Here is a 26,614-nt window from a genome sequence, read left to right as displayed (position 1 = left end):
TGGAGTATGTTACCATTACACTTCTAACTTTTTTTGACTTTGCTCAAATTGAGTGTCTATAGACTTTAAGTATTGATTTTTAGATTAAATGACATAATCTTCTTGGATGTTATATTAACTAGAATAAAACTTTTATTGGCAAATGATTGCCAATCACATGTACACAGACCAGAGTGTCACACAGCAGTGTTGTTGGATGAACAGGCTCTCCTCCAGATGCATTTTTTCTATTTTTGAACATTTTATGATGGGATAAAAGTATCTGCCTTCGATAATATGGCAAACCTGTTGCACACTCTACATTAAATGAGAACCATTCTCTTCTCCTAGTGGAGACATGAGGCTATTTCACTTTGCAGTAATAAACCAGTTGAAATTATGAATAAAAATTGCTGTTGTAATAATTGTTGGTTTTAGAATAAATAAAGTTGTACAGACAACTAAAACCATAAGCTTTAACTATACATATCATCTCATGCCCGATTTAAGAAATTCAGATTAATTCAATCCAAAAGTGATTTTTTTTTGTAATAAATTAAATTATTTAGTTAAGAAGATTTACATTCTTAAGGTCAATATGACTGTCTTAAGTTATTATAACTCTATTCAACTGTGTGGAAATAATTTTCCATGTATCTAGTTAAACCAATAATGTATTTCCTGAGCATAGTAAAAGCAGAATACTGACCACTCATTTCTTTTGTATTTCAGCAATATTTCAAATTTTTCAAGGGTCTAATTATTTATAATTTATATATAAGAAACACTAGGAACCAAATGCTGATACTGTGCACAGAAAAATTTGTGTATGGTAGTTCACTTAAAATGCTGTCATCATTAGTTTGCTTCTTCTCTAAATAAATAACATTTTGAAATTCCTTTTCTGCTAAGTATTAATTTTCCAGCTTCTGTGTACACATTTCAAATGTTTATTGAATCCAAGACTTATTTTAGGATCACTAAAATAAATATTACATTGGAGCCCAGAATTTAGACATTATCTGCTGCACACCACAAAGAAACACATCAGTAATATTAGATATATGGTGTAATCCTTATGTTGACATTTCATTTGAAACACTTGACCTATCATTTTGAGTTGGTGAGTAACAAGTGCACCGTTTAAGTCATGCTAAATATTGAATTGAGAAAAAAAGAAAAAAAAGGAGTGACAACTATATAAAATATCAGAGGTGTAATATTGAATTACTGTGCTTTAGTGAAGAACATGGTCAGATAAAGGTTAGCCTGATTGGGCAGCAAAGTTCTTTTCCCATTCTGAATGCAAGGAGAATAATACAAGGGACATTCATAAAGTTTCTGCACTTTTTTAACTCTATTTATTAAGAATTTCAAAAACAAACGACATCACTTTTTTACACAGTCACCTTCGTCTGTGGTGCAATTTTCCCAACGTCGTACCAACTTTTTAATGCCCAATTAGTACTCCTCCCGCCGTCACTGTTTCCAACAAAATATAAAAGTGCAGAAACGTATTGAACATCATCCGTATATCAGCGCCCTTACTTGGATAAAGTTTAACTCTTTTTAAGTGGGTGATGATTCGTTCATGCACATACTTCATATATATTCACACAGTCTCTTTTACTGAGAATATTGCTTGAGGCTACAAAAATACTGTGTGTTTTTAAAGAAATATGAAATATATACAACAACTACTCAAACAACCAGAATTTAGAAAGGGATTATTGGTGGTTAGAATAAAAGGAGGAAGAAGATGATTGTGAGTACATTGGAATTACTTTGAAATCCAATTGGTACTTCAAAAGAGAAGCATGATTAGTTCTGCTTTATTTCCGTCCTCATGTTATTAAATATCAATATGAAGTAAATAAAATAAGAGCACTGACTATTTTATATGACAAAGAATAAAGATGGTCAACTTTGTATTTTATTGCAGGAAAAAATTTATTGAAGTAATGGTTTCAGATATTCTCCTGTCTACCCCAAAGTTTCAAACAGTTCAGTTGCTTTCCCACATCTTGGTGCTTAAGGACACATCTTCATTTTTGGAGACAATAACTGAAAAAAGAAAAGGAAATGCAACATAAAAAAGTTAACATAGCATAAAGTTATGAATTGATTTTCACTTTCATCAGAGGTTTGAATGAATGTAACACATTGTAAAATATGTTTAAACACCATTTCCAAAATTACTAGTCTAAAAGGAAATAAAACATACAAACGAATTTAAGTCAGATTTAAATAGAGGATTTGATCCTCTGGAATTAATTGATACATTGGTGTTGAGCTCCTTATACCTGCTTGTCATTTCTATATATCCTTCATTAATTGCAAATAAAGTTTGATTTGGGTAGATTCATTTTTTTTTTTTTTTAACCATTTAAAGAGCAACTGAAGTCTAAGTCCTGCAACACTAACCAGGTCTTATACTAGAACAGAGTTATGTCTTCAACAATTATCATCCAAAATCAGGGTAACTTTGCACTTAGTTTACTAAACTGGGAAAGACTAAATGCTTCAGGTCATTAGATCAAGATGCCACATAAAAACAATGCAAAACCAGAACTGGTATCACAAAAAATGTAAAATACTGACTCCTAAAAAACACTCACAGGAACATTTAATTCATTGGTGCTACAGATCTCAAAACATTGTTATCCACTCTGGTCATTTGAAAGCTTTTTCTTGGAATCTGACATTAGTTATCACATTCTATAAACTCCAGATTCTTATTGTGTTACTGTCTTTTCTGTGATTTAATTGCACTACTACTGCCAATTCTTTGAAACCTTGTTTCCCTGTAAGCTGAACTATTCAAGCTGCCTTAAGGACATAAGCATGTTTTAGAATCTTCAGTGGGTTTCTACTTAAAGCGGAATCATTTTAAAGCCTCTTAATATAACTTGGACACCATAATTGGCAATACATGTGCTCATGAAAGAATGTTTTGTTTGATTGCTCTGGTTTTTGAAAACATTTTTTCCTGTTCCAATTTGTATTATCCATAACTATTTGACTACTTTTCTAATCTCTCAAACACCTAATCAACAACTGAAAAGAAAAGAACGTACTGTGGGTTTCATCTAACTCATGGGTCGGCAACCTTTTTAAAGCAAAGACCCATTTTATCCTAAATATTTGACCCAAGATTTACAAAGAGCCGCAATGGGTAGAGAAGGGGGTTTGAGATACAATTTTTTAATGCAATATGGATATGCAATATGAATATATATAGAAATACATATGCATTTAACACAAAAACAAAACTTCAAGTACTTATAGGAAATAAAGAAAAACAATTTAATGAGAATTCTGACACTACATTTCTGCAGAGTTATTTCATGTTCGGTGAGTAGCTGGAAGTTTTAAATATGAAACATGATTCCAAGTTTACATCATTAAGCTGACTTCTTAGCTTGCATTTGATATCATTCATGTTAATGAACGTCTGCTTACAATAATAAGTGGACCCAAAAATCATCAAAATTCCAAATACTACTATTTTGAGTTGACAATAATAGTCTAGAAGGCTGTTCCATGTTTTGAAAATCAGTTGGTACTCCTTTCGACAGTTGGAAAGTTCGGTCCATTTGTAATTCATGGCTAAAGTCGCCCTTTCTCTTTCCAGGTTTACTAGTGCTACTTGTGAACATGTAAATTTTGAAGACCACAAATCTTTACTTTTCAAGTCTGTTAGTTGTAGTTCAAACTGAGCTCTGTCAACTGTTGGAAACAGTGAAAAATTATCTAAATAACAAAAATGAAAGAATGGACTTTTCAAGTATGAAAACTTTGAAGCAAACAGTAAATGAATCATGTATTTTTGTAATAGTTGCCAGAAAGAACTTGCTATCAATGACACTTCCAATAGTTTCTAGATGTTTTTTTTTAAGTTTTGAAATGAAACAGATTTCCACTTTTCAAGTCTTGTGCAAAAAATGTAGTTTTGTTTGAAGAGGGTAACAAAGCCTTTATTTTTACCCGTCATTACTGGGTGCTCCATCTGTAGCGATAGATACCAATTTATTGGTGTCAATTTCCCTAACAGTTGAAAATTCCAAAATTGCTGCAGAGATATCTTTACCCCTTAGTTTGTCCTTTAAGAGGTAACAAAGCCAGTAATTGTTAATGGAGACCTTTATTGGAAACATACCGTCGCAACTCGTCACATGCCAAAGAAAATATTGATGCCGATTTTATTTCATTAATCTATTGATGTGTCACATTCTTACCCATCTTAATGATTATGTCGTGAACAATATCTTGCAGATGGTGGAGTGTCTTTCATTTTTAATAATACCTTCTTTATTTTTTTATTAGAGATCTTCAGACAAATTTAATAAGCACTATTTTCACATTTTCTCCATCTGTGAAAGGATTTCTGTGCTTTGCAGTCCAACGAGAAACAGCAAAACTTGTTGATTGTTCCATATTTTGCTTTAAGTCTCACTGTTTTTTTCTTCTTCTTCTTCTTATTATTATTTGCAAATGAGGCACATTTTGTTAAAAAGTGATGTTCGAGGTTTGATTTTTGTTATTGGATAACTTTTCACTGCAAATTTTACATGTTAGAAGACCCATGGAGTTTTGCGTCTCAGTTTTAAATTACTTGGATGCGTAACAGCACAAAGGTGTCTAATATTATAACATTGTTCATTTCTGTAGTCTTCACCTTCACTCCCCTCCCCTTTTCTTGAGTAAAGTTTATTCAGCTCTGCAGTTTTCTGCCCTTCACTCTCCACTTTACTATTTTAACTGTGCTGAGCGAGCAGTGCAAAATGTATCAACACTTCGAACTCAGCTGGCTATAAAATGCACTGTACTGTTAAGAAAATCCAATAATGTTTATGAAGACCGAAGAAGACATGGTGACGATTAACCACAAAAAGTATATGAAAGAATTAGGAATCCCAATAAACGTTGACGCGTACATCCAATCACAGGTACTGAAGAAAACTCTGGAAACCTTATGATTTGACTGAAGACGTAATCTCGTCGAACAGAAAGACTTTGAGGAAGACGTAGATTATGCAGTTAAGAGGTTAAATGCAACAGTGACACGCGACTGTCCACCTGATTGACATATAGCTAAAGAAATATCTAAATGAAAAATAACAATATTAACCCATAAATAAATTATTTATCTTTACAAAAGTATTATCAAATAATATGTTAAGACCCAAAAATGAGACTGTATCGTTCTGGGAAGAGCCCGCAGTCAACGAGCGGCATGTGGCTCGCGAGACACTTAGTTGCCGACCCCTGATCTACCTGAAGTAAAATAACATACTACTACTTTTAAACTCAAGATCTGAGTTAAACAGCAGATGTAACTTTCGAATTACCAGATTAGCTTGATGAAAAATATTATGTATTATTTAAATTAATTTTATTATGGTGTTTGGTCATAAAAACATATGAATATCAAACTAAAAGAATGTAAAATGTGCTACAGTTGCTCATGTGTGAATTGGAGAAAGGGGGGAGTCTTTTCCTGCCTGAGCATAACAAAGAAGATCACTAAGTAAGTTATATGTATGCTTGTCTCATTAATACATCACAAAATGACTAGCAATGAGGATAAACTTTGGCATTTGACCCTGATAGGAAGGAAGGATGAAATTAAACCCAACAGTGAGTCATGGTCTACATACATTGGACACTTGGAGCAATTACAGAAGTACTGTAAAATGCATGGTCACATTTGTAACAAATTAAAAATGTATGTCTGGGTGGGGGAGTCAGAGGGGTTTGCATTTGGATGTAGTGCTTAACATGTTTCTAGAGGTGTTCAGAGATGCACTGGGGAGCTAAGATATGTTAAAGCTATTGTTTTAATGTATCTAAATGCACCTTCTAAGTTTCATAGGAGCAAACTATTACCTTTTGCTATGAAGGAGGTAGTTGACAAGGAGCTAGAGAGACTTGAACAAGCTGCTATAATTACATCAGTGAAGCATAGTGAGTGGGCAACACACCCTCGGAGCTGTGGTTAAAAGCAATAAGTGCATTTGTTTATGTGGGGATTATAAAGTGAGTATTAATTAAGCTACAAATGTTGAAACATACCGCTTATCACATACTGAGGAAAAATGGGCTAATCTGCATAAGCAATATATTTTTTTAAATTAGAGTTGGCTTCAGTTTACTAACAAACGCTGGATTGAGGATGATGCTTAGGAAGATACATCCATTACCACAAGTAAAATCCTGTTGTAAGAGTTGAATTTGCACCCTGGTTCAAATAGCACTTAGCAGGTGACCAGGTAATTGTTTAAAGAAGCCCAGCTTTATTACCTGCTGAGTTTGTGCTCGAGTTTCATATTTTTATCTTCTGAGCTTAGGCTTAAGGCTAAAGCTGTTATTTTATTATTCACCATGATAAAGGCATTTTTGGTGACTTTATAACTAAATATAAATAAATGTTTAAGAGAAGGTCATATTTAAGGCATAATCGTTTTTGTATTGTAATGCTTAGGCTAAGTTTCCTATTGATGAACCCAGCTGGATTAAAAGTGATCTCACAGACCTTGGGAAATGGAATGAATGTGTAAAGCTTTTGCATGTAGCACACTTTTGGACACATTTCAAAGTCATGTACTCCTAAGCTGACAGGACTATCAATCAACCTAGGGGACCGGGTTAATTCTGGTTATTTAAGGTATCAACATGTGTCATGTCTTGTTAGCAACTGGGTGTAACCAATCATGTTGAAAGTTTTCTGATTATGTAGTGAATTCCTTGGAGTTGTGATCTAATCAATGAATTGTATAAATATAGCACAGAGGACACTTTTTTCTTTTGCAACACTTGCTAATAAGATATGCTGTGAGTGTTGCCTCTTGCAAGACTTAGATAATAAAGAATAATGATTGACGCTTTTTCCTACCTGTGTTTACTGCCTGTTCAGGACACGGAGTGGGGGTGTACCCATTAAATTTCTTCCACACTGCTTATAATAGGCTACTGGATGGAGTCAGTGTAGCACCTTCGATTTTTCAGAGAATTTAGGAAAACCTAATTAAAGATTTAGATGTTGTAGTCTACTTAGACAACCTGCTAATATGGGGCAGAATTGAAAAGTCACATATGCACACATTAAAATGATCTAGAACATTTACTTGACAGTGGTGTTAAAAGATTCAAATGTGAGTTTGGAAATATGCAGATACAGTACCTGGGATATGTGATTGATGGAAATAGACTTCACTTTTTTCAAAGATAAGGTAAGAAACCATTCAGGAAGCCCCAGCTCTAAAATGTGTAATGGAATTCAAAGCGTTTCTGGATTATTATGGATAACTAAGTTATTATGGATGTTTTATACCAAGTCAGAGCACAATACTTGTGCCACTTTATAGTTTATAAAAAGACAAATGTACTTGGTATTGGAGTAGAGCTGAAAAGCATGTTTTTGAAAGATGCAAGAAACTTTTGACAAGTGATAAGGTATTAATTCCTTAATAATCCAAAGTTACCTATTTCTCTGCTGTGTGATACAAGTGCATATGGTATCAAGGAAATGAAGCTTTAAAACTAATGCATGGTGTAAAAAAAAACGTTGTAGGTATTTATGGGGTAGGTTCTTTAGCCTAGTGACTAACCATAGACACTGACCTTATTTGATGAACATACATGTTATCCAGCAATGGCTACTACACATATTGCCAATAGCTTATCACAAGTTACAGCAGAATGAATGGGCGGATGGATTATCACAGGTCCCATTACCTGAAACTACTTATATGGTAACTAATTTATTTTGCACTTTCTCTAAATGAAAGGCCTACACTTCTAAAAGTAATAATGCTCTGCCTCAATTCATTTGTTATTTGCCGTTTTCTTGCTATTATCACTAGAATTTAAAACTTTCTAGGGTGTATAATGTGCAATAACGCTGTCTGTTCTAACTATGCTTTAAGACAAACTGAGGGGTTTTAAGTAGTCAACAGATGTTGGGACACTTATGCAAATTTTTTCCTTCAACTTGCAAAGCTTAATTTACTTTAAGTGCTGTAGAACATCTATAGGTTGTAACCTATTAGTTATTCCCTAAAGAAGGCCAATTTGTAATATTCTGAAATTTCCTTTTTTTCAGTTTTTGATAACCTAAGCTTTAAATTTAAACCTCTGGCAGTTTACTGCTTACTTTTCAATATTTTAGGTCATTCATTGCATTTCAACTGATTATATTTGAAGAAAAACTGAGGTGTTCTAAAACTTTTGACTGGTCATCCTGGCAGAGCATATTAAAGAAGATGACTGAGTAAAGTACAAGCGTGCTTATCTTGAAACCATATAGGAAAATACTGTACTTCAGAAAAAAGTGTATTTGACATTGGGGATTCCCATTTTACTTCCTCATATTCTCATTGTACTTCTGTTACAAATTTATAGATACTGCTGTATAAATTCCAACATTGCATTTGTACAATATGGAGAGAATACTGAAACATGTCACTGTTCACGCAGAGGAATGGAAGCTTTATAATTGTATAATCTGGGGTTATTTGCAGAATAAATGATAATAGAAAGAAGCCTTTTAACTTTCATATTAATAGCACTTTAGGAAGTGTCTATCAGCAACATCTACTTGCTTTACTAGGATAAAAGTCATGCATTGTAACCAATGGCATATTGATTGACATCAGCCATTCACTAAGAAAGACAGCAAGTAAATCATTTAGTAACAGCAGGTGTATGTAAAGAAAACATCTGTTACTTATCAAATACAGTAACTGTCAATGTACTTAATTATTAATTAACCACTGTATTTCACACCAGGTCATATGAGAATATTATGTTTGCTTGAATCCCAGTTCAAAATTAGCTTTCTATTAATTTTAGTATGTGTTAAATTGGTTTTATGAGAGGATAATGGCTAACTGAAACATAGTGTTAGCCCCTTAATCAAGTAACTTCAAAATTGCGATTGTAAAAAATATGGTGCTGAAAACACAAAGTCTTAAAAAATATAAACATGTATCATGTTCAAAGAATTGATATTTTTGTCTCTTTTTATTAGTCTTATTTCTTTTATAAGTGATCTTTGGGTGCACATATTTAATTGAAGTTTCATAGTTTATTGTCATAAATAACATGTCTATATTGCTTCTTATTTTTTAAACAAGATTGGGAAGAATAAAGTAATTTGGAGTCATCTGGCAGGCTTTCTATATTTGCTTCTAGACATTAATAAAGTTAATTATTCTTTTGAACATTGTAGAAGTGTAGTATTTACCGTATATCTCTATATATATAATTCACTAAGCCGGGAGACAAGTAGCCACCCATGGAAAGCACGCCAGAAGGGGCGTGGATTCACTAAACCGCCGACAAGTAAGACGCCAATGGCGCACGCAGGAAGGAGCCACGCCCACCAACTCTTAGACCATTGGATACGACGAAAAAAATCACAGAGCCACGCCCACCAACTCGGACGCGACGCCTAGGAAAACATGCTGTCATTTCTGTTTGTCTGTGCCACAGTCCACTTGCAGCTCTGAGCCACGTTGACTTTTCATTAGTCAACCTCAGTGGAACCTTGGTTCACACAGAGGCAGCGAGAGAGAGACAGAGGCACACACAGGCAGCCGGAGAGAGAGAGACAGAGGCACACACAGGCAGCCGGAGAGAGAGAGCCGCGCACACACAGGCAGCGCAACAGAGAGAGCCGCGCAATCCTTTAAAACTGAGGTTAAAACACAATGAAGGAAGCAGTCTTTAAAAACCAATAAGCCCTGTGCCTCTTTTTCATTAGCGTCTCACCTACTTCACTGCCCTGCAACAGTCGAGATGCTTTCTCAGCAGCTGACCTTCTCTGTGCCTGACTCCACTACTGTCAGTCGCCTGATTAAAAATGGTGAACTCCTGCAATGTTACTATCTTGGTTGGCTTTTAAATAAAGTTCGGATTTGTTCAAATGTTCCTTTTTTCCCCCCTGTGCTTAAAACTCATTTTAAAAAAAAGTGTTTATACAACTGCTGCAATGTTACAGAGAGAGAGAGGGCTCGCCTGCTTGTGAGAGACGGGGGGGAGGGGGCTCCCGTGCTGCTGAGAGAGAGAGGGGGGGGGGGGGGGGGGGAGGCTCGCGTGCTGCTGAGAGAGGGCTGGGGAGGCTCGGGTGCTGCTGAGAGAGAGAGAGAGCCTGCGCATGGAGCTGAGCAGGGAGCCTGGTTTTTTTTCCCCCTGTGCTTAAAACTCATTTAAAAAAAAAGTGTTTATACAACTGCTGCAATGTTACAGAGAGAGAGGGCTCGCGTGCTTCTGAGAGACAGAGGGGGAGGGGGCTCGCCTGCTGCTGAGAGAGAGAGAGAGAGAGGGGGTGGGGGCGCTGGGAAGGCTCCTGTGCTGCTGAGAGAGAGCCTGCGCGTGCATCTGAGCAAAGACAATTTCCTGTTAGATTTGCCTTTGCAATGACAATTAATAAGGCACAGGGCCAAACTTTCAAAAAGATGTGAATGTATCTGCCAAAACCAGTTTTCAGTCACGGACAGTTGTATGTTGCTCTCTCCAGAGTTCCATCTTTTCATTCACTTACTGGTATGCCTGCAGGAACACGTGCAGCGAGTGAGAGAGAGACACACACACACGCATACAGGTGCGAGAGAGAGAGAGCGCTGGACGCATAAGAATAAAAATACTTCATTACATTGATATACCGGTGTTTTCAGTATTCAAAGCGCTATCCACACAGGGAGAAACCGGGAAGGGAACCCAAAATCTTCCACAGTCTCCTTACTGCAAAACAGCAGCACTACCATTGCGCTACAAGGCAGTTAAAGAATGCACCGGCCTCGATTTTGTTTTCACTTCTGTTTACAGCGATCGGATCGTAGTGTGCATTGTTGCAATGTTACTTTTCTTGGTGGATTATTACATTACGGATGTTTCACATGTTAATTTTTTTCCCTATGCTTAAAGGACATTAAAAAAGTGTTTCTCAACTGTGACTCCGGAACAACTCAGTACGCAAGCTATATTAAGCGTCAACAACGAAGACTCGCTACACCTTAATGAACAAGTGCTGAAACTTATCCCTACCGACGAAGTAACTTTCACCAGCGTGGCCTCCATCGTCACAGACGATCCCGCTTTCAGTCACGGACAATTGTATGTTGCTCTCTCCAGAGGTCCATCTTTTCATTCACTCACAGTGGTATCCACAAACCCACCCCATTTGGACAACTGTGTCGTTCAGCAAGTGTTCACCCATCAATACATAATTATGCGGCGTATGTTACGCCGCGGGTTGGCTAGTAGTGTATAAAGTGTGAAGGCATTTGCATCTTTCAAGAGTTCTGCTCAATAGTGGTCTAACAATTCATCCATACTTTATATCTCATCTCTTTTAAGTATTATAACACCAGCTTTGTCCTTAATCAGTTTTATTATTCTTACAATTCAATTTTACATTTACAAGTAATAAAGTTTACCTTGACTTGACCTTGAAGTTTAAGCACATGTTATGTAAATCCTTCAGTTTGTCCTTTTAGTATGTTGCAATCTTTAGCACTTCTTAACCATAGGATTATGTTTTATCCACATGTGCGCTACATAGATTATTTTTGGAGTATATGCACCTGCACAAATCTCAGATGTCTTCTCTATAAATAATTTTTTGTTGTTTTTTGCTTATAATATAGAATTAAAACCACTCTGCCTATAATTTACAGTATATGTATATTTTTGTATGCAATGAATGTTACTTTTTATATGCTTTACCATTTTTTGTTTATGCTACACTTTCATGAATAATAAAAACAGCAAAATTGATTTATATAGCACATTTTCATACAACAACGTAGCTCAAAGTGCTTCACAAGATAACAAAGAGAAAGTTACAAGAAAAGAAAAACAATACTACATTTATAGTTATTGTATAGTATGCTGAGCCTTAAATGGATCTTCACTAATAAGAATAAATTGAATTATTTGCAGATTTCTCCTCTTCTCTTTGTTGTCCAATTACTTTTTATTATTCTTAGCAATTCTGCTACAAGTGCTGAGATGTAAAAATGATAAAACAAAAAAAGTGATTGTCATACATCAACTTCTAAACAAAAGTTTGTGAATGGGCTGTTTTTTTAAATTTTAGGCTCTAAAGCAGGCAAAAATAAGAGTCCTTAAAGTACATACAGTTTTCAGTGCAGTAGATTATTTCTTGCTTAATTGTATCAAAACTACCCCCAATGTGAGCTGTTAAGTTTCTTACCTCTAAGTCTTGTCTGGAGTGTAAACTGGACACATTACTGTGGTACTGCAGAAGAAAATGCAATATTGTTTAACAGCAATTGATACAAACATATATAATTGAAAATTGAATCTACTTTAGGTAATATAGCTATAGCAGCATGTTAAGCATGACACCTGTAAGCACTTAAGCATTACATTCTCAAATTATTTCAGTGGTAGAGAAATGGTGAATTCAGTCTGCAGCAGAAGAGCATATGTTGGCATATCAAACCTAACCGCAAGAGCAGCTCTCCCCCACATTTAAAGGACAGAAAACACAGTCCTGAGAGGAACATCTCTTGAACATAGGGTGAGTCTGCAAAGTCCACACACAGGTAGCACAAACAGAAATGGACTTTCTGTCAGGTGATAGTACTCTGTTACGCCACCATGTCACTAAAGAATGCACTAGATAGTTTCATATATCTTGGAATGAGAATGCAAAACTGATTCTCATGATAGCACACAACAAGCAATGTAAAGTTTGCTGGCAGGTCAAGAAGACAAGGCCATATAAAGTGGAAAGCCTCAAACAGATTCTAATGATATGACAACTTAGGAATTTAGGCTGTATTGTTGCCCTGCTGTTTTGAATAATGATGAGGAAATGCTGATTTTGACTACAACAAGGATGAAGGAAATCTTTGGATTATTCCTGAAATTGACAGATAGTCCTTTTTCTCATGAGACAATTAGCCGTTAAGTAAAGATTTCATGGTATTAGTAAAACCATAGCGGGAGACCCACTATTTTAAACTGGTGTTTGTTACAACAACATATATTATAAAGGTAGAAGTTAATACCTCGCACTTCTAGCTTGCATTCAACTTCATCTTCTCCCAGATCATTCACTGCCTTGCAAGTGTATCTGCCTCCATCGTAAGGACTTGGCTTGCGTATGTTAAGAGTCAGTACTCCCTGATTGTTTTGCATCAAGAACTTAGGATCTTCTCTGATTTCCATACTATTCTTCATCCAGATTATCTTGGGCTAAAGTTAAGAAGGTACAAAAGTAGAAATAAATATGTATATGCCTGCTTTACAAATAACATAACACTCTCAACCTCTTAAATGGTCTAAGTATTGTGGGGGTTGAGGCTGTAGTACAGTGTGTAACAGGTCAATGGTGTACAACAGCACAGACGCAGGGCTTTGTTTTAAATATTGTGGCTCAGACCTGCAACTGTAGGTATATTCAGGAAAAATGTACAGCCATGGGGCACTATTGGGGGAATGGATTAATTAGCTATGACGTACAGGTGAGTGATTTGCACAGAAATACTTCAGTAGCAGTTCCGTGGATCAGTAAGCGCTAGACCTACACTCACTGGGTTATAATAAGGGTCTGAGTAGATCGAAAGGGGAGACGAAGAAAAAGATGAGGAAGAGAAACCAAGGAAAAAAGAGACAGAAAGAGAGAATAGGATTGGGTGGTCAAGCTGGTCCAGAGAACTGGAGGTGAAGCAGTTGGCAAAGCCCTGGAACATAGCAAGAGGAATGGTGCTCCAGGGGAGGATCAACCTTTGCTGAGCAGTTGAAGCAAGGGAAATTGGATGCTCCAGGTGTCCAGTGGCTACTCGATGGAGGTGGCAGAATGAAGGACCTGGACTTGGGTTGTCCCAGCCATATGGTGAACTGCATCTGCCAATATCTCAGCCCTGCATGGCTAAGCAGGAGAGATAAGAGAGACAGCGAACACTGGGGCCGAGACAAAATGGAAGAACCAGTCCTGACTATGAATTTATTCCTGGTTTTAACCATTTAATAGATATAATTATTTATTGTTTTTATATTCATGGTACTATTTTTATGGACTAAAGTCAAAGTGGCATTTGCTGTGCTAGTCCTGATTTTACTTGCTTATGTGCTCACAGAAATCATTTAATTCTTCAACTTAATAAACAGTTGTCACAGGGACGGGCGGGAACCTTCCCCAGCCGGAATGCCATCAGAGTGGAAGGACTGGGGAAGACAGCATGCATTCTCTCCCTGGGATTGCTATATGCAGCCCCCTTGGGTTGTGACAGCGCCACAGATTTCTATGGGGCATCATGGGAGCTGGAATTCTTTGGCTGAGCCCTGTAGGATTCTGTGGGCACCAATTTGTTGGGCTCCAGCCTAACCAGGAAGTGCTCCTGGGCCACGATTATGGGACACTCACAGGCTTCACATAAAAGATACTGCTTGCCACATCACTGGGAGCCAGTCAGGAGGAGGAGGAGGGCAAAGCTTGTGCGGGGAGTAGAGGAAGCAGACAGAGAGAGAGAGAAGAAGAAGAAGAAGAAAAAGACAAAGTATTGTGTGCTGCTTTGGAACTGAACTGTGCTTGTGGTGTAGGAAACACTTGCCAGTAACAGTTTTCCACAAAATAAAATAAATCCTCTTGTTTGTGGTGTATTCAGAGCCTGTGTGTGCCGGGTGTTTAGGGAGCAGTAGCCTGCCCCTTGGCCACATAGTGCAGTACAGTACAGTATAAACATACCTTTTACAGGAATGCTCTTGAGATAGTTAGTACCTTCATGGGATCTCTTTATGTCAGTGGGATTTAAATATAAACATTGGTGTACTGATTTTTCTAACAAAGCACATATGGAAAGGAAAAAAGGGCAAACACAATTTAACAAGGAAATTCAAATTGACAAAGAAACTAAAAACAAATCCTCCACTGCTTGTCCTTCCTTAACAGGTTTTGCCCCTTTCAATTAGGTGGGCTGCTTTATCTAATTCCCAATTTCATGTATACCACAAAAAGAACTCTAACTCTCAATTCTACTCTCATAACTTAAATCATATTATATATTTTTTTCTTTTAGTTTGCTGGATTGGTAATCAATGGTTAAGTGGCACCTTTTTGGGCAATCTGTTAAATAAATGAAACCTTAACTTCAATTTCATTCCACTTAAGAGTATGAGGGTTACAATGGAATATGCATGATAGTCCAAGTCACCGTATTTTTAGAAATGTCTTTCACCTCATCCTCCTGTGGAATTTCTAGATGCTCTCAGACTAGTCAAGAGATTTAATCCCTTCAGATTGTCTTGGGCTTATTCCTGTGCCAAGCCATACTAAAAAAAGAAGCATTCAAGTGCCCTCAGATCATCACAGATAGGCATATGTCAGTCAGAAAAAAACTCACGACTGGAAGTTATGAGTCAGTACATTTCAATGCAACAAATAAACAGAATTGCACAGTAGGAAAAACTGAAGCCATTTTAGCCCCAGTTGAAATCTACAGTAATCCCTCGCTATATCGCGCTTCGCCTTTCGCAGCTTCACTCTTTCGCGGATTTTATATGTAAGCATATTTAAATATATATCGCGGATTTTTTGCTGGTTCGCGGATTTCTGCGGACAATGGGTCTTTTAATTTCTGGTACATGCTTCCTCAGTTGGTTTGCCCAGTTGATTTCATACAAGGGACGCTATTGGCAGATGGCTGAGAAGCTACCCATCTTACTTTTCTCTCTTGCGCTGACATTCTCTGATCCTGACGTAGGGGGATTGAGCAGGGGGGCTGTTCGCACACCTAGACGATACCGACGCTCGTCTAAAAATGCTGAAAGATTATCTTCACTTTGCTCCCTTCTGTGCAGCTGCTTCGTGAAGCGACATGCTGCATGGTGCTTCGCATACTTAAAAGCACGCAGGGCACGTATTGATTTTTGCTTGTTTGTTTTTATCTGTCTCTCTCTCTTTCTCTGCTCCTGACGGAGGGGGTGTGAGCTGCCGCCTTCAACAGCTTTGTGCCACGGTGCTTCGCATACTTAAAAGCCAAACAGCCCTATTGATTTGTTTGCTTTTCTCTATCTCTCTCTGACATTATCTGCTCCTGACGCGCACTCCTTTGAAGAGGAAGATATGTTTGCATTCTTTTAATTGTGAGACGGAACTGTCATCTCTGTCTTGTCATGGAGCACAGTTTAAACTTTTGAAAAAGAGACAAATGTTTGTTTGCAGTGTTTGAATAAAGTTCCTGTCTCTCTACAACTTCCTGTGTTTCTGTGCAAATCTGTGACCCAAGCATGACAATATATAAATAACCATATAAACATATGGTTTCTACTTCGTGGATTTTCACCTTTCGCAGGGGGGGTCTGGAACGCAACCCCCGCGATGGAGGAGGGATTACTGTATATATATAATTCACTAAGCCGGAAAACAAGCAGCCACCCATGGAAAGCACGCCGGAAGGGGCGTGGATTCACTAAGCCGCCGACAAGTAAGCCGCCAATGGCGCACGCAGGAAGGAACCACGCCCACCAACTCTAAGACCATTGGATTACGACGACAACTCTCAGAGCCACGCCCACCAACTCGGATGCGTCGACTGGGAAAAAACGCCGTCATTTATTTTCATCTGGGCTACAGTACACATGCACCTCTGAGCCACGTTGACTTTTCGCTTACGACGCATGACCGCGTGCACCATAGCAAACTGTTTTACACGCTACATTCAGCAATTCGTTTCCGCGACAAACATGCATCTTATTAGATGGTCCTGCAGGAACAGGAAAGACGTTTCCCGCCCACCAATGCAGGACCATGTAAAAAGAGGCATGTTTGTCGCGGATGTGAATTGCTGAATGCAGCGTCTAAAACAGTTAATAGGCTGCAACAAAATTATGAAAGTACGGGCGCATTTTTTCACACAAGCTGTGTGTGGGTGGGTTGGTGTTAGTTAGTTAATTAGTTCCTCGAAGGACTTCAACATTTAATATGCACAAGCGGTAATACTACAAAAGCAGCCCAAACCAGAAAAGACGACTGGCAAAAAATGGCCGACAAATTAAACGCGTGTGCATTGTACTTACTGAAAGCAGCGTTACGGATTTTGCAAATGTTCATTTTTTTCCCTCTGCTTAAAAACATTTAAAAAGCGGCGTGATTATGCAACGTATACTACGCCGCAGCTTGGTATGCAGCATTTATAAGTTTGTCGCGGATAATTTGCCTTTTACTATATAAACGCGTGTGCATTGTACTTACTGAAAGCAGCGTTACGGATTTTGCAAATGTTCATCATATATAATCCACCAAGTCGTCCGACCGTGCGGGCGCATTTTTTCACACAAGCTGTGTGGGTGGGTTGGTGTTAGTTAGTTAATTAGTTCCTCGAAGGATTTCAACATTTAATATGCACAAGCGGGATTGGTGTTAGTTAATTAGTTCCTCTAAGGATTTTAATATTTAATCATCATCATATATAATCCACCAAGTCGTCCGACTGTGTGATATAAACGACAGAGCACCGCCCAAGAACTCATACCGCTAGAGAGACACGCCCACCAACTCTAAGATCACCAATTCTATACGCCTGCCTGCCTGACTGTTACCAGCGTTCAACGCAATGTGCTGGAGTGTAAAACCATCACAACTATGATAGTTGTATCATCAGTTGAACTATCAGACGCTGTCTATATCTAAGAAGATATATAGATACTCATTATATAGATATATATATGTTATATAGATATTCATCCGGCACGCGTCCACCCACGCTCTCAAGGCATTCACAGTGCTTGCTCATATGCTCGAACACAACAACTCGCCACACAAAAATCTTGCTTTATTTGACTCAACACGGGAAACCTCACCCTGCCCGGACACAGAGAGGATTGACAGATTGATAGCTCTTTCTCAAATTGTTCCCCACGAACGAGGAATACCCACTGAGTGCGGGTTATACGCTCCCTCTGAATACGTCCCTTCCCTGTGTACGCTCCCCACCCCCCTCCTATTACTGTGGTCGGGTGACTAGGTGGATTATATACAGTAATCCCTCCTCCATCGCGGGGGTTGCGTTCCAGAGCCACCCGCGAAATAAGAAAATCCGCGAAGTAGAAACCATATGTTTATATGGTTATTTTTATATTGTCATGCTTGGGTCACAGATTTGCGCAGAAACACAGGAGGTTATAGAGAGACAGGACATTATTCAAACACTGCAAACAAACATTTGTCTTGTGCTCCATGACAAGACAGAGATGACAGTTCAGTCTCACAATTAAAAGAATGCAAACATATCTTCCTCTTCAAAGGAGCAAACAAATCAATAGTGCTGTTTGGCTTTTAAGTATGCGAAGCACCACAGCACAAAGCTGTTGAAGGCGGCAGCTCACACCCCCTCCGTCAGGAGCAGGGAGAGATAGAGAGAGAGATAGAGAGAGACAGATAAAAAAATCAATACGTGCCCTTCGTGCTTTTAAGTATGCGAAGCACCGTTCAGCATGTCGTTTCAGGAAGCAGCTGCACAAAAGATAGCAACGTGAAGATAATCTTTCAGCATTTTTAGACAAGCGTCTGTATCGTCTAGGTGTGCGAACAGCCCCCCTGCTCACACCCCCCTACGTCAGCGCAAGAGAGAGAGAGAGAACAGTAAGTTGGGTAGCTTCTCAGCCATCTGCCAATAGCGTCCCTTGTATGAAATCAACTGGGCAAACCAACTGAGGAAGCATGTACCAGAAATTAAAAGACCCATTGTCCGCAGAAACCCACGAAGCAGCGAAAAATCCGCGATATATATTTAAATATGCTTACATATAAAATCCACGATGGAGTGAGGCCGCGAAAGGCAAAGCGCGATATAGCGAGGGATTACTGTATAGAAAAGCAGCCGAAACCGCAAAGAACATTGAAAGTACAGTCGACCCTTGATATACGACCGGCCTGACATGCGAACAACTTGATTTACGACCAAAATTTTTATTTTGATTTACGACCAACATCTTGCGTTATGACCTGAATGCGGTCACGTGTATCCGCTTGCGCGATTGTAAATAAACAGAAACATTCTTATTAATGCGGCACTCATTCAAGGTACCTCCCCCAACTGGACGACATGCCGAAGAGTGTCCGAAGTCCAAACTCTGGAAGACTGTTTATCTGTTGCTGGGGCAACAGCCAGCTCAAAGCTGTGCTGAGTCTCTCACCCAAACCAAACAGAAAAGATATCGATGGGTGATAAGCAAGGGACATTGTAAATGCAGTTAACATGTAACTTTATCACTGATCTGCTGTGTCTGTGTATAGCAGAGTGGCAGATCACGCTGCAATAAATAAGTGTGCCATTCCAGTTTCAATACGAAGGCTGGTTTTGCTAAAGTACTGAGACTCAACCTTGTGTTTTGGGGAGCAAGACAGGGACTTATAGCACGACCCTGATCTTTTATGATTTGCTTCTCTGTCGCTTTACTAAAGCGCTATTAGTCTGTTGTTACTCTGCCCAGCAACGGACAAACAAGCTTCGACAGACGCGGCAATCGCGCTTCAGGACACACTTCAGCATGACGTTCCCACTGAGTGGGGAGGGGGGGGTCTCAAAAGAGTTCAGAAACCTCACAATATGAAGAAAAAAAAAAGGATGATTCAGCCATTGGATTTGAGCATCATTCGCACCTTGAACATGTATTATCGCAAGGAAATGCTGAGAAAAATTCTCGTCAGAATAACTTGTAGGCAGGAGGAGATTAAAATTAACGCAAAAGAAGCTATTGAAATGATTGCAAACGCCTGAGCGCAAGTTAAAGAAAGCCTTTAAAAAACCTTCCGTTTCATTCTCCTCCTCCCTTCCTGCAGCCCAAAGATATCAAATTAAATGGTGAGTACATTATAAAATTGTTGTTTCTGGTAGGCTAGGCACTTTTTATAACTTTTTGGTTAGTACATTAGAAAAATTATTGGTGTTTTGGCAAATTATACACATTATACAACTCTTTTTTATTATGAAAAGGTTAAGTAAGTGTTGCAGTGGGAGGTTTGGAATGCATTATGGGTATTTCCATTCCACAGTCTCCTTACTGTTAACCAGAAACACTACCAATGTGCTACAAGGCAGAAAATGCAGTTAAAGAATGCACCGGGCTCAATTTTATTTTCACTTCTGTTTGGACAACTGTGTCGTTCAGGAAGTGTTCACCCATCAATACATAATTATGTGGCGTATGCTACGCCGCGGGTTGGCTATTATATCATATTTATATAGAAATTAGTCACACATGTGTGTTGAGAATTCTCTTTCATCCTAGTCCAAAAGGTCTATAGAAAACTTCTCAAATCTTCTATATCTTCATCCTAGCCTCTCATACCTTAGGGTATCCTTTCACAGAGCAACTCAGAGCTGCTGAGTATCCAGCGATGACAGACCGATCCACAAGAGGCTGGGTAAATTTGGGGGAGATTTTAATATTTTTTTCTTTGTATTCTGGGGGCTTATATTGCAGACCTGATAAATGAGAACCAAAAAACAAACTCAGTTATCTAGTAACTGTCTTATCAGGATTAGTATGCATACATTAGAGAGAAAACAACACATAAATATGACATAATTTGAATTGTATTGATGGATAGAATGATGGAAGAAGAAAGATAAAAATACAGGATATATCAAAAATTACAAACCTGTTTTTTGAATGACGGCTGTGTTTTTGGTGCAGGCAGCTTCTTCACTTAGTCCACAAACATTGTTACTGAAGACCCGGAAATAATACTCATTTCCCATAATAAGATCAGAAACAGTGCAATTTGTGCGTCTGTTGTGTTCATAAACAGTGAACCACTCCTAAAATAGAAAGAAATATGAAGGTACACTAGAAAAGATTTACATACATAGAAATACATTAATAAAAAGACTGGGCAAGTAGCAAAAATAATATAACTATTTTAAGAATGATCATATATAATTTATTTGAAGGAGTTACCAACCCTAGATAAGCTGCCAATCCATCACAAGGCACACTCACATTCAAGCCAATATTTAAGCATAATGGGCCAGTGTAGGGTCTTTAAATAACCTCTCATGTATATGGGGAAAGCATTACAACTTCACAGTGGCAGTTTCCAGGCATCTACTCAAACTCAAGACTCAGAACTATGAGAAAAAATGGCTGCCAAAGTGAGAACATGCAGACTCTACACAGATAAGGACCTTGTCACTATTTGAACCTGCAACTCTGTTAACTGTGAATGGACAGTGTTGAACATTGCAATGCTCTCTTGAAATTCTAGCAAACCAAAATACTCATATTGGGTACTGTAGTAAAATTTAAAGTTTTATCCTTTTCTATGCAAATAAACTGCCAATGCAATTTTTAGCAAATTAATGTGTGCTGGTTTAAATGATAATCTAACTTCCATCCATCCATCCATTTTCCAACACGCTGAATCCGAACACAGGGTCACGGGGGTCTGCTGGAGCCAATCCCAGCCAACACAGGGCACAAGGCAGGGAACCAATCCTGGGCAGGGTGCCAACCCACCGCAGGATAATCTAACTTTTTTGCAATAATTTTTTTTCTACAATTTTGAGATACAAACTCATTATGATCCATTGTTCACATTCTGAGATTAAGTTAGGAAAGCATCATAAGAAAAAGACAACGTTTTACCATGGTTTTTTTTGTCTGCTTTTTGGATGGCGTAGCCCAGTGATTTCAGAATTGCCATCATTTTTGGGGGGTTTCCACTCAATCGCTGCATTAAAGCCCCATACATCTGTGATCTTGACACCTATAGGTGGGCCTGGCTTCTCTAAAATAATGAAGACAAGCACACATTATTCAGAATGTATGATTATCATGTACTGTACACTGAGTATGGGACATTTGTTGCTGTCATTAGATGCATAAACAGGACAGAAAAAATTACAGTCAGCACATATGTGAAGAGTAAGAGAGAGAGAGAAAAGCACAAACAGACACCCTAAGATCTACTGTATTCTGCAGACTAATGCAGGGAGACAGGGATTTCAGTGACTTTTCCAAGAGTACCCAAAAGGGAATTAAGACAAGGCAGATTGGGAGGAAGTCTTCACTCTTGCCATTACTAGATGAAAGTAGGTAAGCTTACGAAGAACCTAAACTAGTGGAGCTCTGCAAATCATAAAAGATCCAGAAGGTGATATGGGATTCTGGCCCTTTAGGAGAAACTAGGCTCATGGGATTTCCTATGGAACATCAACTTTAGCATTTTATAGGTAAACCTCAACTCACATTCATATAGAGGTGAAAACTGATGAAATCACCCTACCTATGATATTTTATATAACAAATCTAAGAGAGCATGGTATGACTGCAGGATTTTGTTTTGTTTGTGTTTGATACTTTGTTCTGACCCTATAATCATTCCTTCATTTTGTGCTATTTGGTTTAATAATATAATTAATTTTTATATTATCTTGTGTATATTTGGTGTTTGACTCTAGAGTTGCTACTCCTAACACAATAATTTCAGTATTACTTCAATTGGGAATTTGTTAAAAAAGCTTACTTAACCTCAGACAGAACACATAAATGCACAAACCTACAATCACACATGTGCAGGTAGCCAACACTGCCTGTCTTTAGGATACAGTAGGATAAACAGAGTACCTAGAAGAAAAGCCTAGTAGCCATGGGGAGAAAAGTACAAATTTGACAAAGAAAGTGATAGAGTATGGGATTCAAACCCAGTCTGCTGGAGCTACAAGGTGCCTAAAATATGATGTACCTTTTTGCTACAAACAAATAATTAATTATAAAATGAATAATGATAAAATACAATCAAATAGTTTATTTACTTGAGAACAAACTCAACATGGAAATAAACTTGTAGTTTGATTCTGAGCAAGAGTTGTGATGCTGAATGTGAAACTGCAGCAGTTGTCATGGCACTGCCTACCTGCGTCCTCCATTTTAACACTACTTCACTGCTGTAAGACTATGCTGGCTGCTGGAAAACAGCATCTGTGAAGCGGAGCACACTTGGTAGCATGTGCTGATAATTTACAGATATTGACTGTCTGATTTTCTCTGAATACTTTATTGTGTCATGGCAATTCACGGATATGTTCCAGGGACTGCTTGAATATGTCCGGAAACTGGGGTTCTATGCACCCAGAAGATACAGGTATTGACATTTTCAGGATAACATTTCCATTGTTTATTGAATTTCCATTTTCAGTTTTAATGCACCCATTGTTGAATAATATGCACTCACCTATTATTGATAATTTCATTCACCTATTTTTTTTAAATTGCTTTTAATAATTAACAGGAAGATGTGCATGTGCAATGTAAAGCAGAGAAAATATGAACAAACATTACTAGTTTTTAAAGATGTTGTTTTTTCTTTTCGCTTTTAAACATTTACCCTGTTTAAGTACACTTGCATACAATGCAAAAAGAACCTACTGTGACTGTCTTGTCTATCTGTCTGTCCACATGAAACAACTTGTCTCTCAGTTGATTGACTTGGTTGAAACTTGACATACTTATTCTTCCAGGAAACTTGTCAGTAAAGGTCAATTTTCTTTGAAATATCGCAAATTCCGTGTGCTGTACAAAGTTTTGAAATTTTAAAATCTACCATTGGAAAACACTTGGCAAAACAGATTCCCAGTACAAATTAGTCAAATGCTGGGCGAGATATATGCGCACATATACACACAAGCTGTTGGTACACCAGCTCACTTCTCATGTTGTTTTAGATAAGTTAACCATAAACCATAAAAGTAAAAAGAAAACATTAATAATAAAAAATAAAACAAATTTCACTTATCTAGAAATAAAAGTAAGACAAAAAGGATTATATAAGAAAATGTATTCAGTAATTACAGTATGTAACTGAAAAAAGTAAATTCACAGATGGATTATCTCCACATTATAATGATTTAGTATTTCTCTGACACTGTAGTTTGTTGGAGTAACTCCAGACTTGCGATTCATCATGGTTCAAAGTAGACAACAATTTTTATCTTGACGCTTAAACACTTCATATCTCCTTGGATATGTCTTTCAAAATAGTTATATGTAACAAATTCTAACTTCGGTCAGTCATTGACCGTGCGCAACCAAAAACTAACAACAGGATATCAGTTGATGCCATTTTTACCATACTTCGAATTAGGATCTGCTGTCTATGAATACTATTGAGCCACTATAAGCCCAACTGGACTACATTTTTAACTGCATGATGTAAGTGCTATTAAAATGCATGCATTTAATGTACTCTACTAATAAAGGTAATTATATTCTACTATCACTGTTATTTTTGAATATGACTCAGTACAAAAGTATTTAATAAACAAAATGTGATAACTGACTCTTTATAGTAAGTAAAACTAATTAAAATACTCAAAACCAGTTAACTAAGTCCCTGAATATTTTCTGAGTTTACCTTTTGGTTATTTCATTTATTGCTTTAGTTAAGTTAACATGATGTGCTGTAGTTGACTAGGTCAAATACACAAGTGTTAGCATCAGTTGTACAAGCAAGAAACTTTCAAATTTTTTTTCATATAAAACAAAAAATTAGATTGGAGTGACAGAATTAGTAAGGTATATTGAGATTAATGATCTTGAAAATTTAAAAACATTGAGCTATATCACTATAATATCTTACCAACAATACGGATGTCAAGGAGTGCTTTATCCACCATGTTCTCAATTTGCACAGAAAGCTCATATTTCCCCGAATGATCTCTCTCTGCAGATCGAATAAACAGAATTGTGTCCACTTCAGTTGTCCTTATCCCCACCTGTTTGACATCTAGTGGCTGTCCATCCTTCAACCAGGTCACTTTAGGTCTTGGTTTTCCCTACACATTGAAACAAGAATATGAGCATTTTCTTTTGCTAAAAAGAAGTCATTCAGCTTAAAGTTGTTTTTTTATCCCTATTCATCTAACTTCATAAAATATAATCCAGTAGTGGCTTGATGGTTTAAGTCAATGTTATTTTTCCATTTTAATGGTATGCTGTAGTTTGTTCAATACACATGTGTTGTTGAATAAAGGTTCATTTTATAATATTATGAAGCAGCATGTCTCACTGAGGGGCTTACAATTGGCACTAGTGGGCTGCTAACCCAGACATAATAGAAAGGGGTAGGAGGGGTCTCATATGGAAAACCTAAAAACTCCAGAATAACTCCAGAATCCAAAGTAATGACATCTTTACTCAACAAAATAAAGTTCATTGTTTTCCCATAGCTCGACCCAAGTAGTTATATAAAGAGTCTAGCAGCTCTAGCTGTCTAACAAAACATCCTTAGTGTTCCTAATTATGTTGGTACACTGTCTGTCACAATAACAAGTCCACTGTGACTTCCATGTCCTTCCCATAAGGTGCACTGTCAAGTTTTAGACTACTCTATTGTGTAATTATATCTAATAATATCTAATAGTATATCTAATAGTTTTACTTCATATTTGTAAGACTTTACATTTGTGTATAATAGGCTTATGTTTAAGCCAGTTTTGTACCCATCTAAACAATGCACTTTAAAGTTCCAACACTGCTGTTTGTTTACTAATATCTCTTACAAAAATATTTTGAAAATACAAAAAAAATTTTTGAAAACCTGTATTAGGTCCCCATGCAGTCTCCTCTGCTTGAGACAAAACACATTTAATTTTTTATCAGAGTACAACATGTCTTTAAGTCCTGGAATGCACTTGGTTGCTATCATCACTTCACTTCAAGTGCTGCTATGGTATGTCTTTTTTGTAATGCGATGACTAGAACTGCATAAAATACTCCAGATGTGGTCTCACTAGAGCATTATATAGTCTGAGCATAATGTCCCTTGATTTATATTCAACAGTTCTTATGATATAATAACATTTTATTTGCCTTTTTAATCAATTCTGAACATTGCTAAGATGATGAAATTATTGTGTCAACATAAACTCATAAATCCTTTTCAGCAGTTGCTTCCTGTAGGACTTTGGCTTCAGTCTTAATAATTGATGTTCCTTTTGTCTAAGCTCTGAAGCTAGTCTAATTCTTTCAGAATTGTTTCTACTGCCTCCTCAGTATTCCTCCAATGTTAGTAAACTTGTAAAATTTGCAGATAATACTAACTACACTGTAGTCAATGTCATTAATATAAATTAGAAAAAACAATGGACTAAGGACAGACCCTTGAGGGACTCCACTGATAACCTTTCTCCACATGGAGCATTATCTTTTTTATCTGTACTCTTTGCCTCCAGCCAATTAACCAACCTGAGATCCAGTTTTACAGGTTACTTCAGATCCCTACAGGTTCTTGTTTTAGAATTAATGTTCAGTCTGGGACTATATCAAAGGCTTTTTGAAAGTCTAAGTAAATGATGTTGTATGCTTTGTTTTTGTGAAATATTGCAGTTGCCTGTTCAAAAAAATGTAAAAGATTGATCGGTCAAGATCTTCATCTCATAAATCCATGATGGCTGTTATTAAGTATGTTATTTTCATATAGGTACTTTTCAAATGTATTTATTATATTCACCATAATTTTGCATGACACAGAAGTAAGACTTATTGCTCTGTAATTACCAGAATCCATTTTGACTCCCTTCTTTAAGACCTGAGTCGCAGTTCCAACTTTCCAGTCCTTGCGTACCTTTCATTTCTCAAGTGACTGCTCATATATGCC

General features: G+C 37.4%; 1 protein-coding gene across 1 annotated transcript in view; it reads right to left on the bottom strand.

Annotated features, from left to right (window-relative positions):
• Positions 1 to 1,904: 1,904 nt before the first annotated feature.
• The window catches only part of mybpc2a (myosin binding protein Ca), a 142,526-nt gene continuing 117,816 nt past the window's right edge, over positions 1,905 to 26,614 (bottom strand). The window contains 8 exon segments of the mRNA XM_028813635.2: positions 1,905 to 2,043; positions 12,200 to 12,244; positions 13,023 to 13,209; positions 20,305 to 20,441; positions 20,618 to 20,777; positions 21,604 to 21,642; positions 21,645 to 21,745; positions 24,596 to 24,791. Of these exon segments, the coding sequence (XP_028669468.2) occupies positions 12,234 to 12,244; positions 13,023 to 13,209; positions 20,305 to 20,441; positions 20,618 to 20,777; positions 21,604 to 21,642; positions 21,645 to 21,745; positions 24,596 to 24,791 (831 nt within the window). The 3' untranslated portion in view covers positions 1,905 to 2,043; positions 12,200 to 12,233.

Source organism: Erpetoichthys calabaricus, chromosome 11 (assembly GCF_900747795.2).
Source record: "Erpetoichthys calabaricus chromosome 11, fErpCal1.3, whole genome shotgun sequence".
Lineage (NCBI taxonomy): Eukaryota > Metazoa > Chordata > Cladistia > Polypteriformes > Polypteridae > Erpetoichthys > Erpetoichthys calabaricus.
This window is presented reverse-complemented; position numbering and strand designations above follow the sequence as displayed.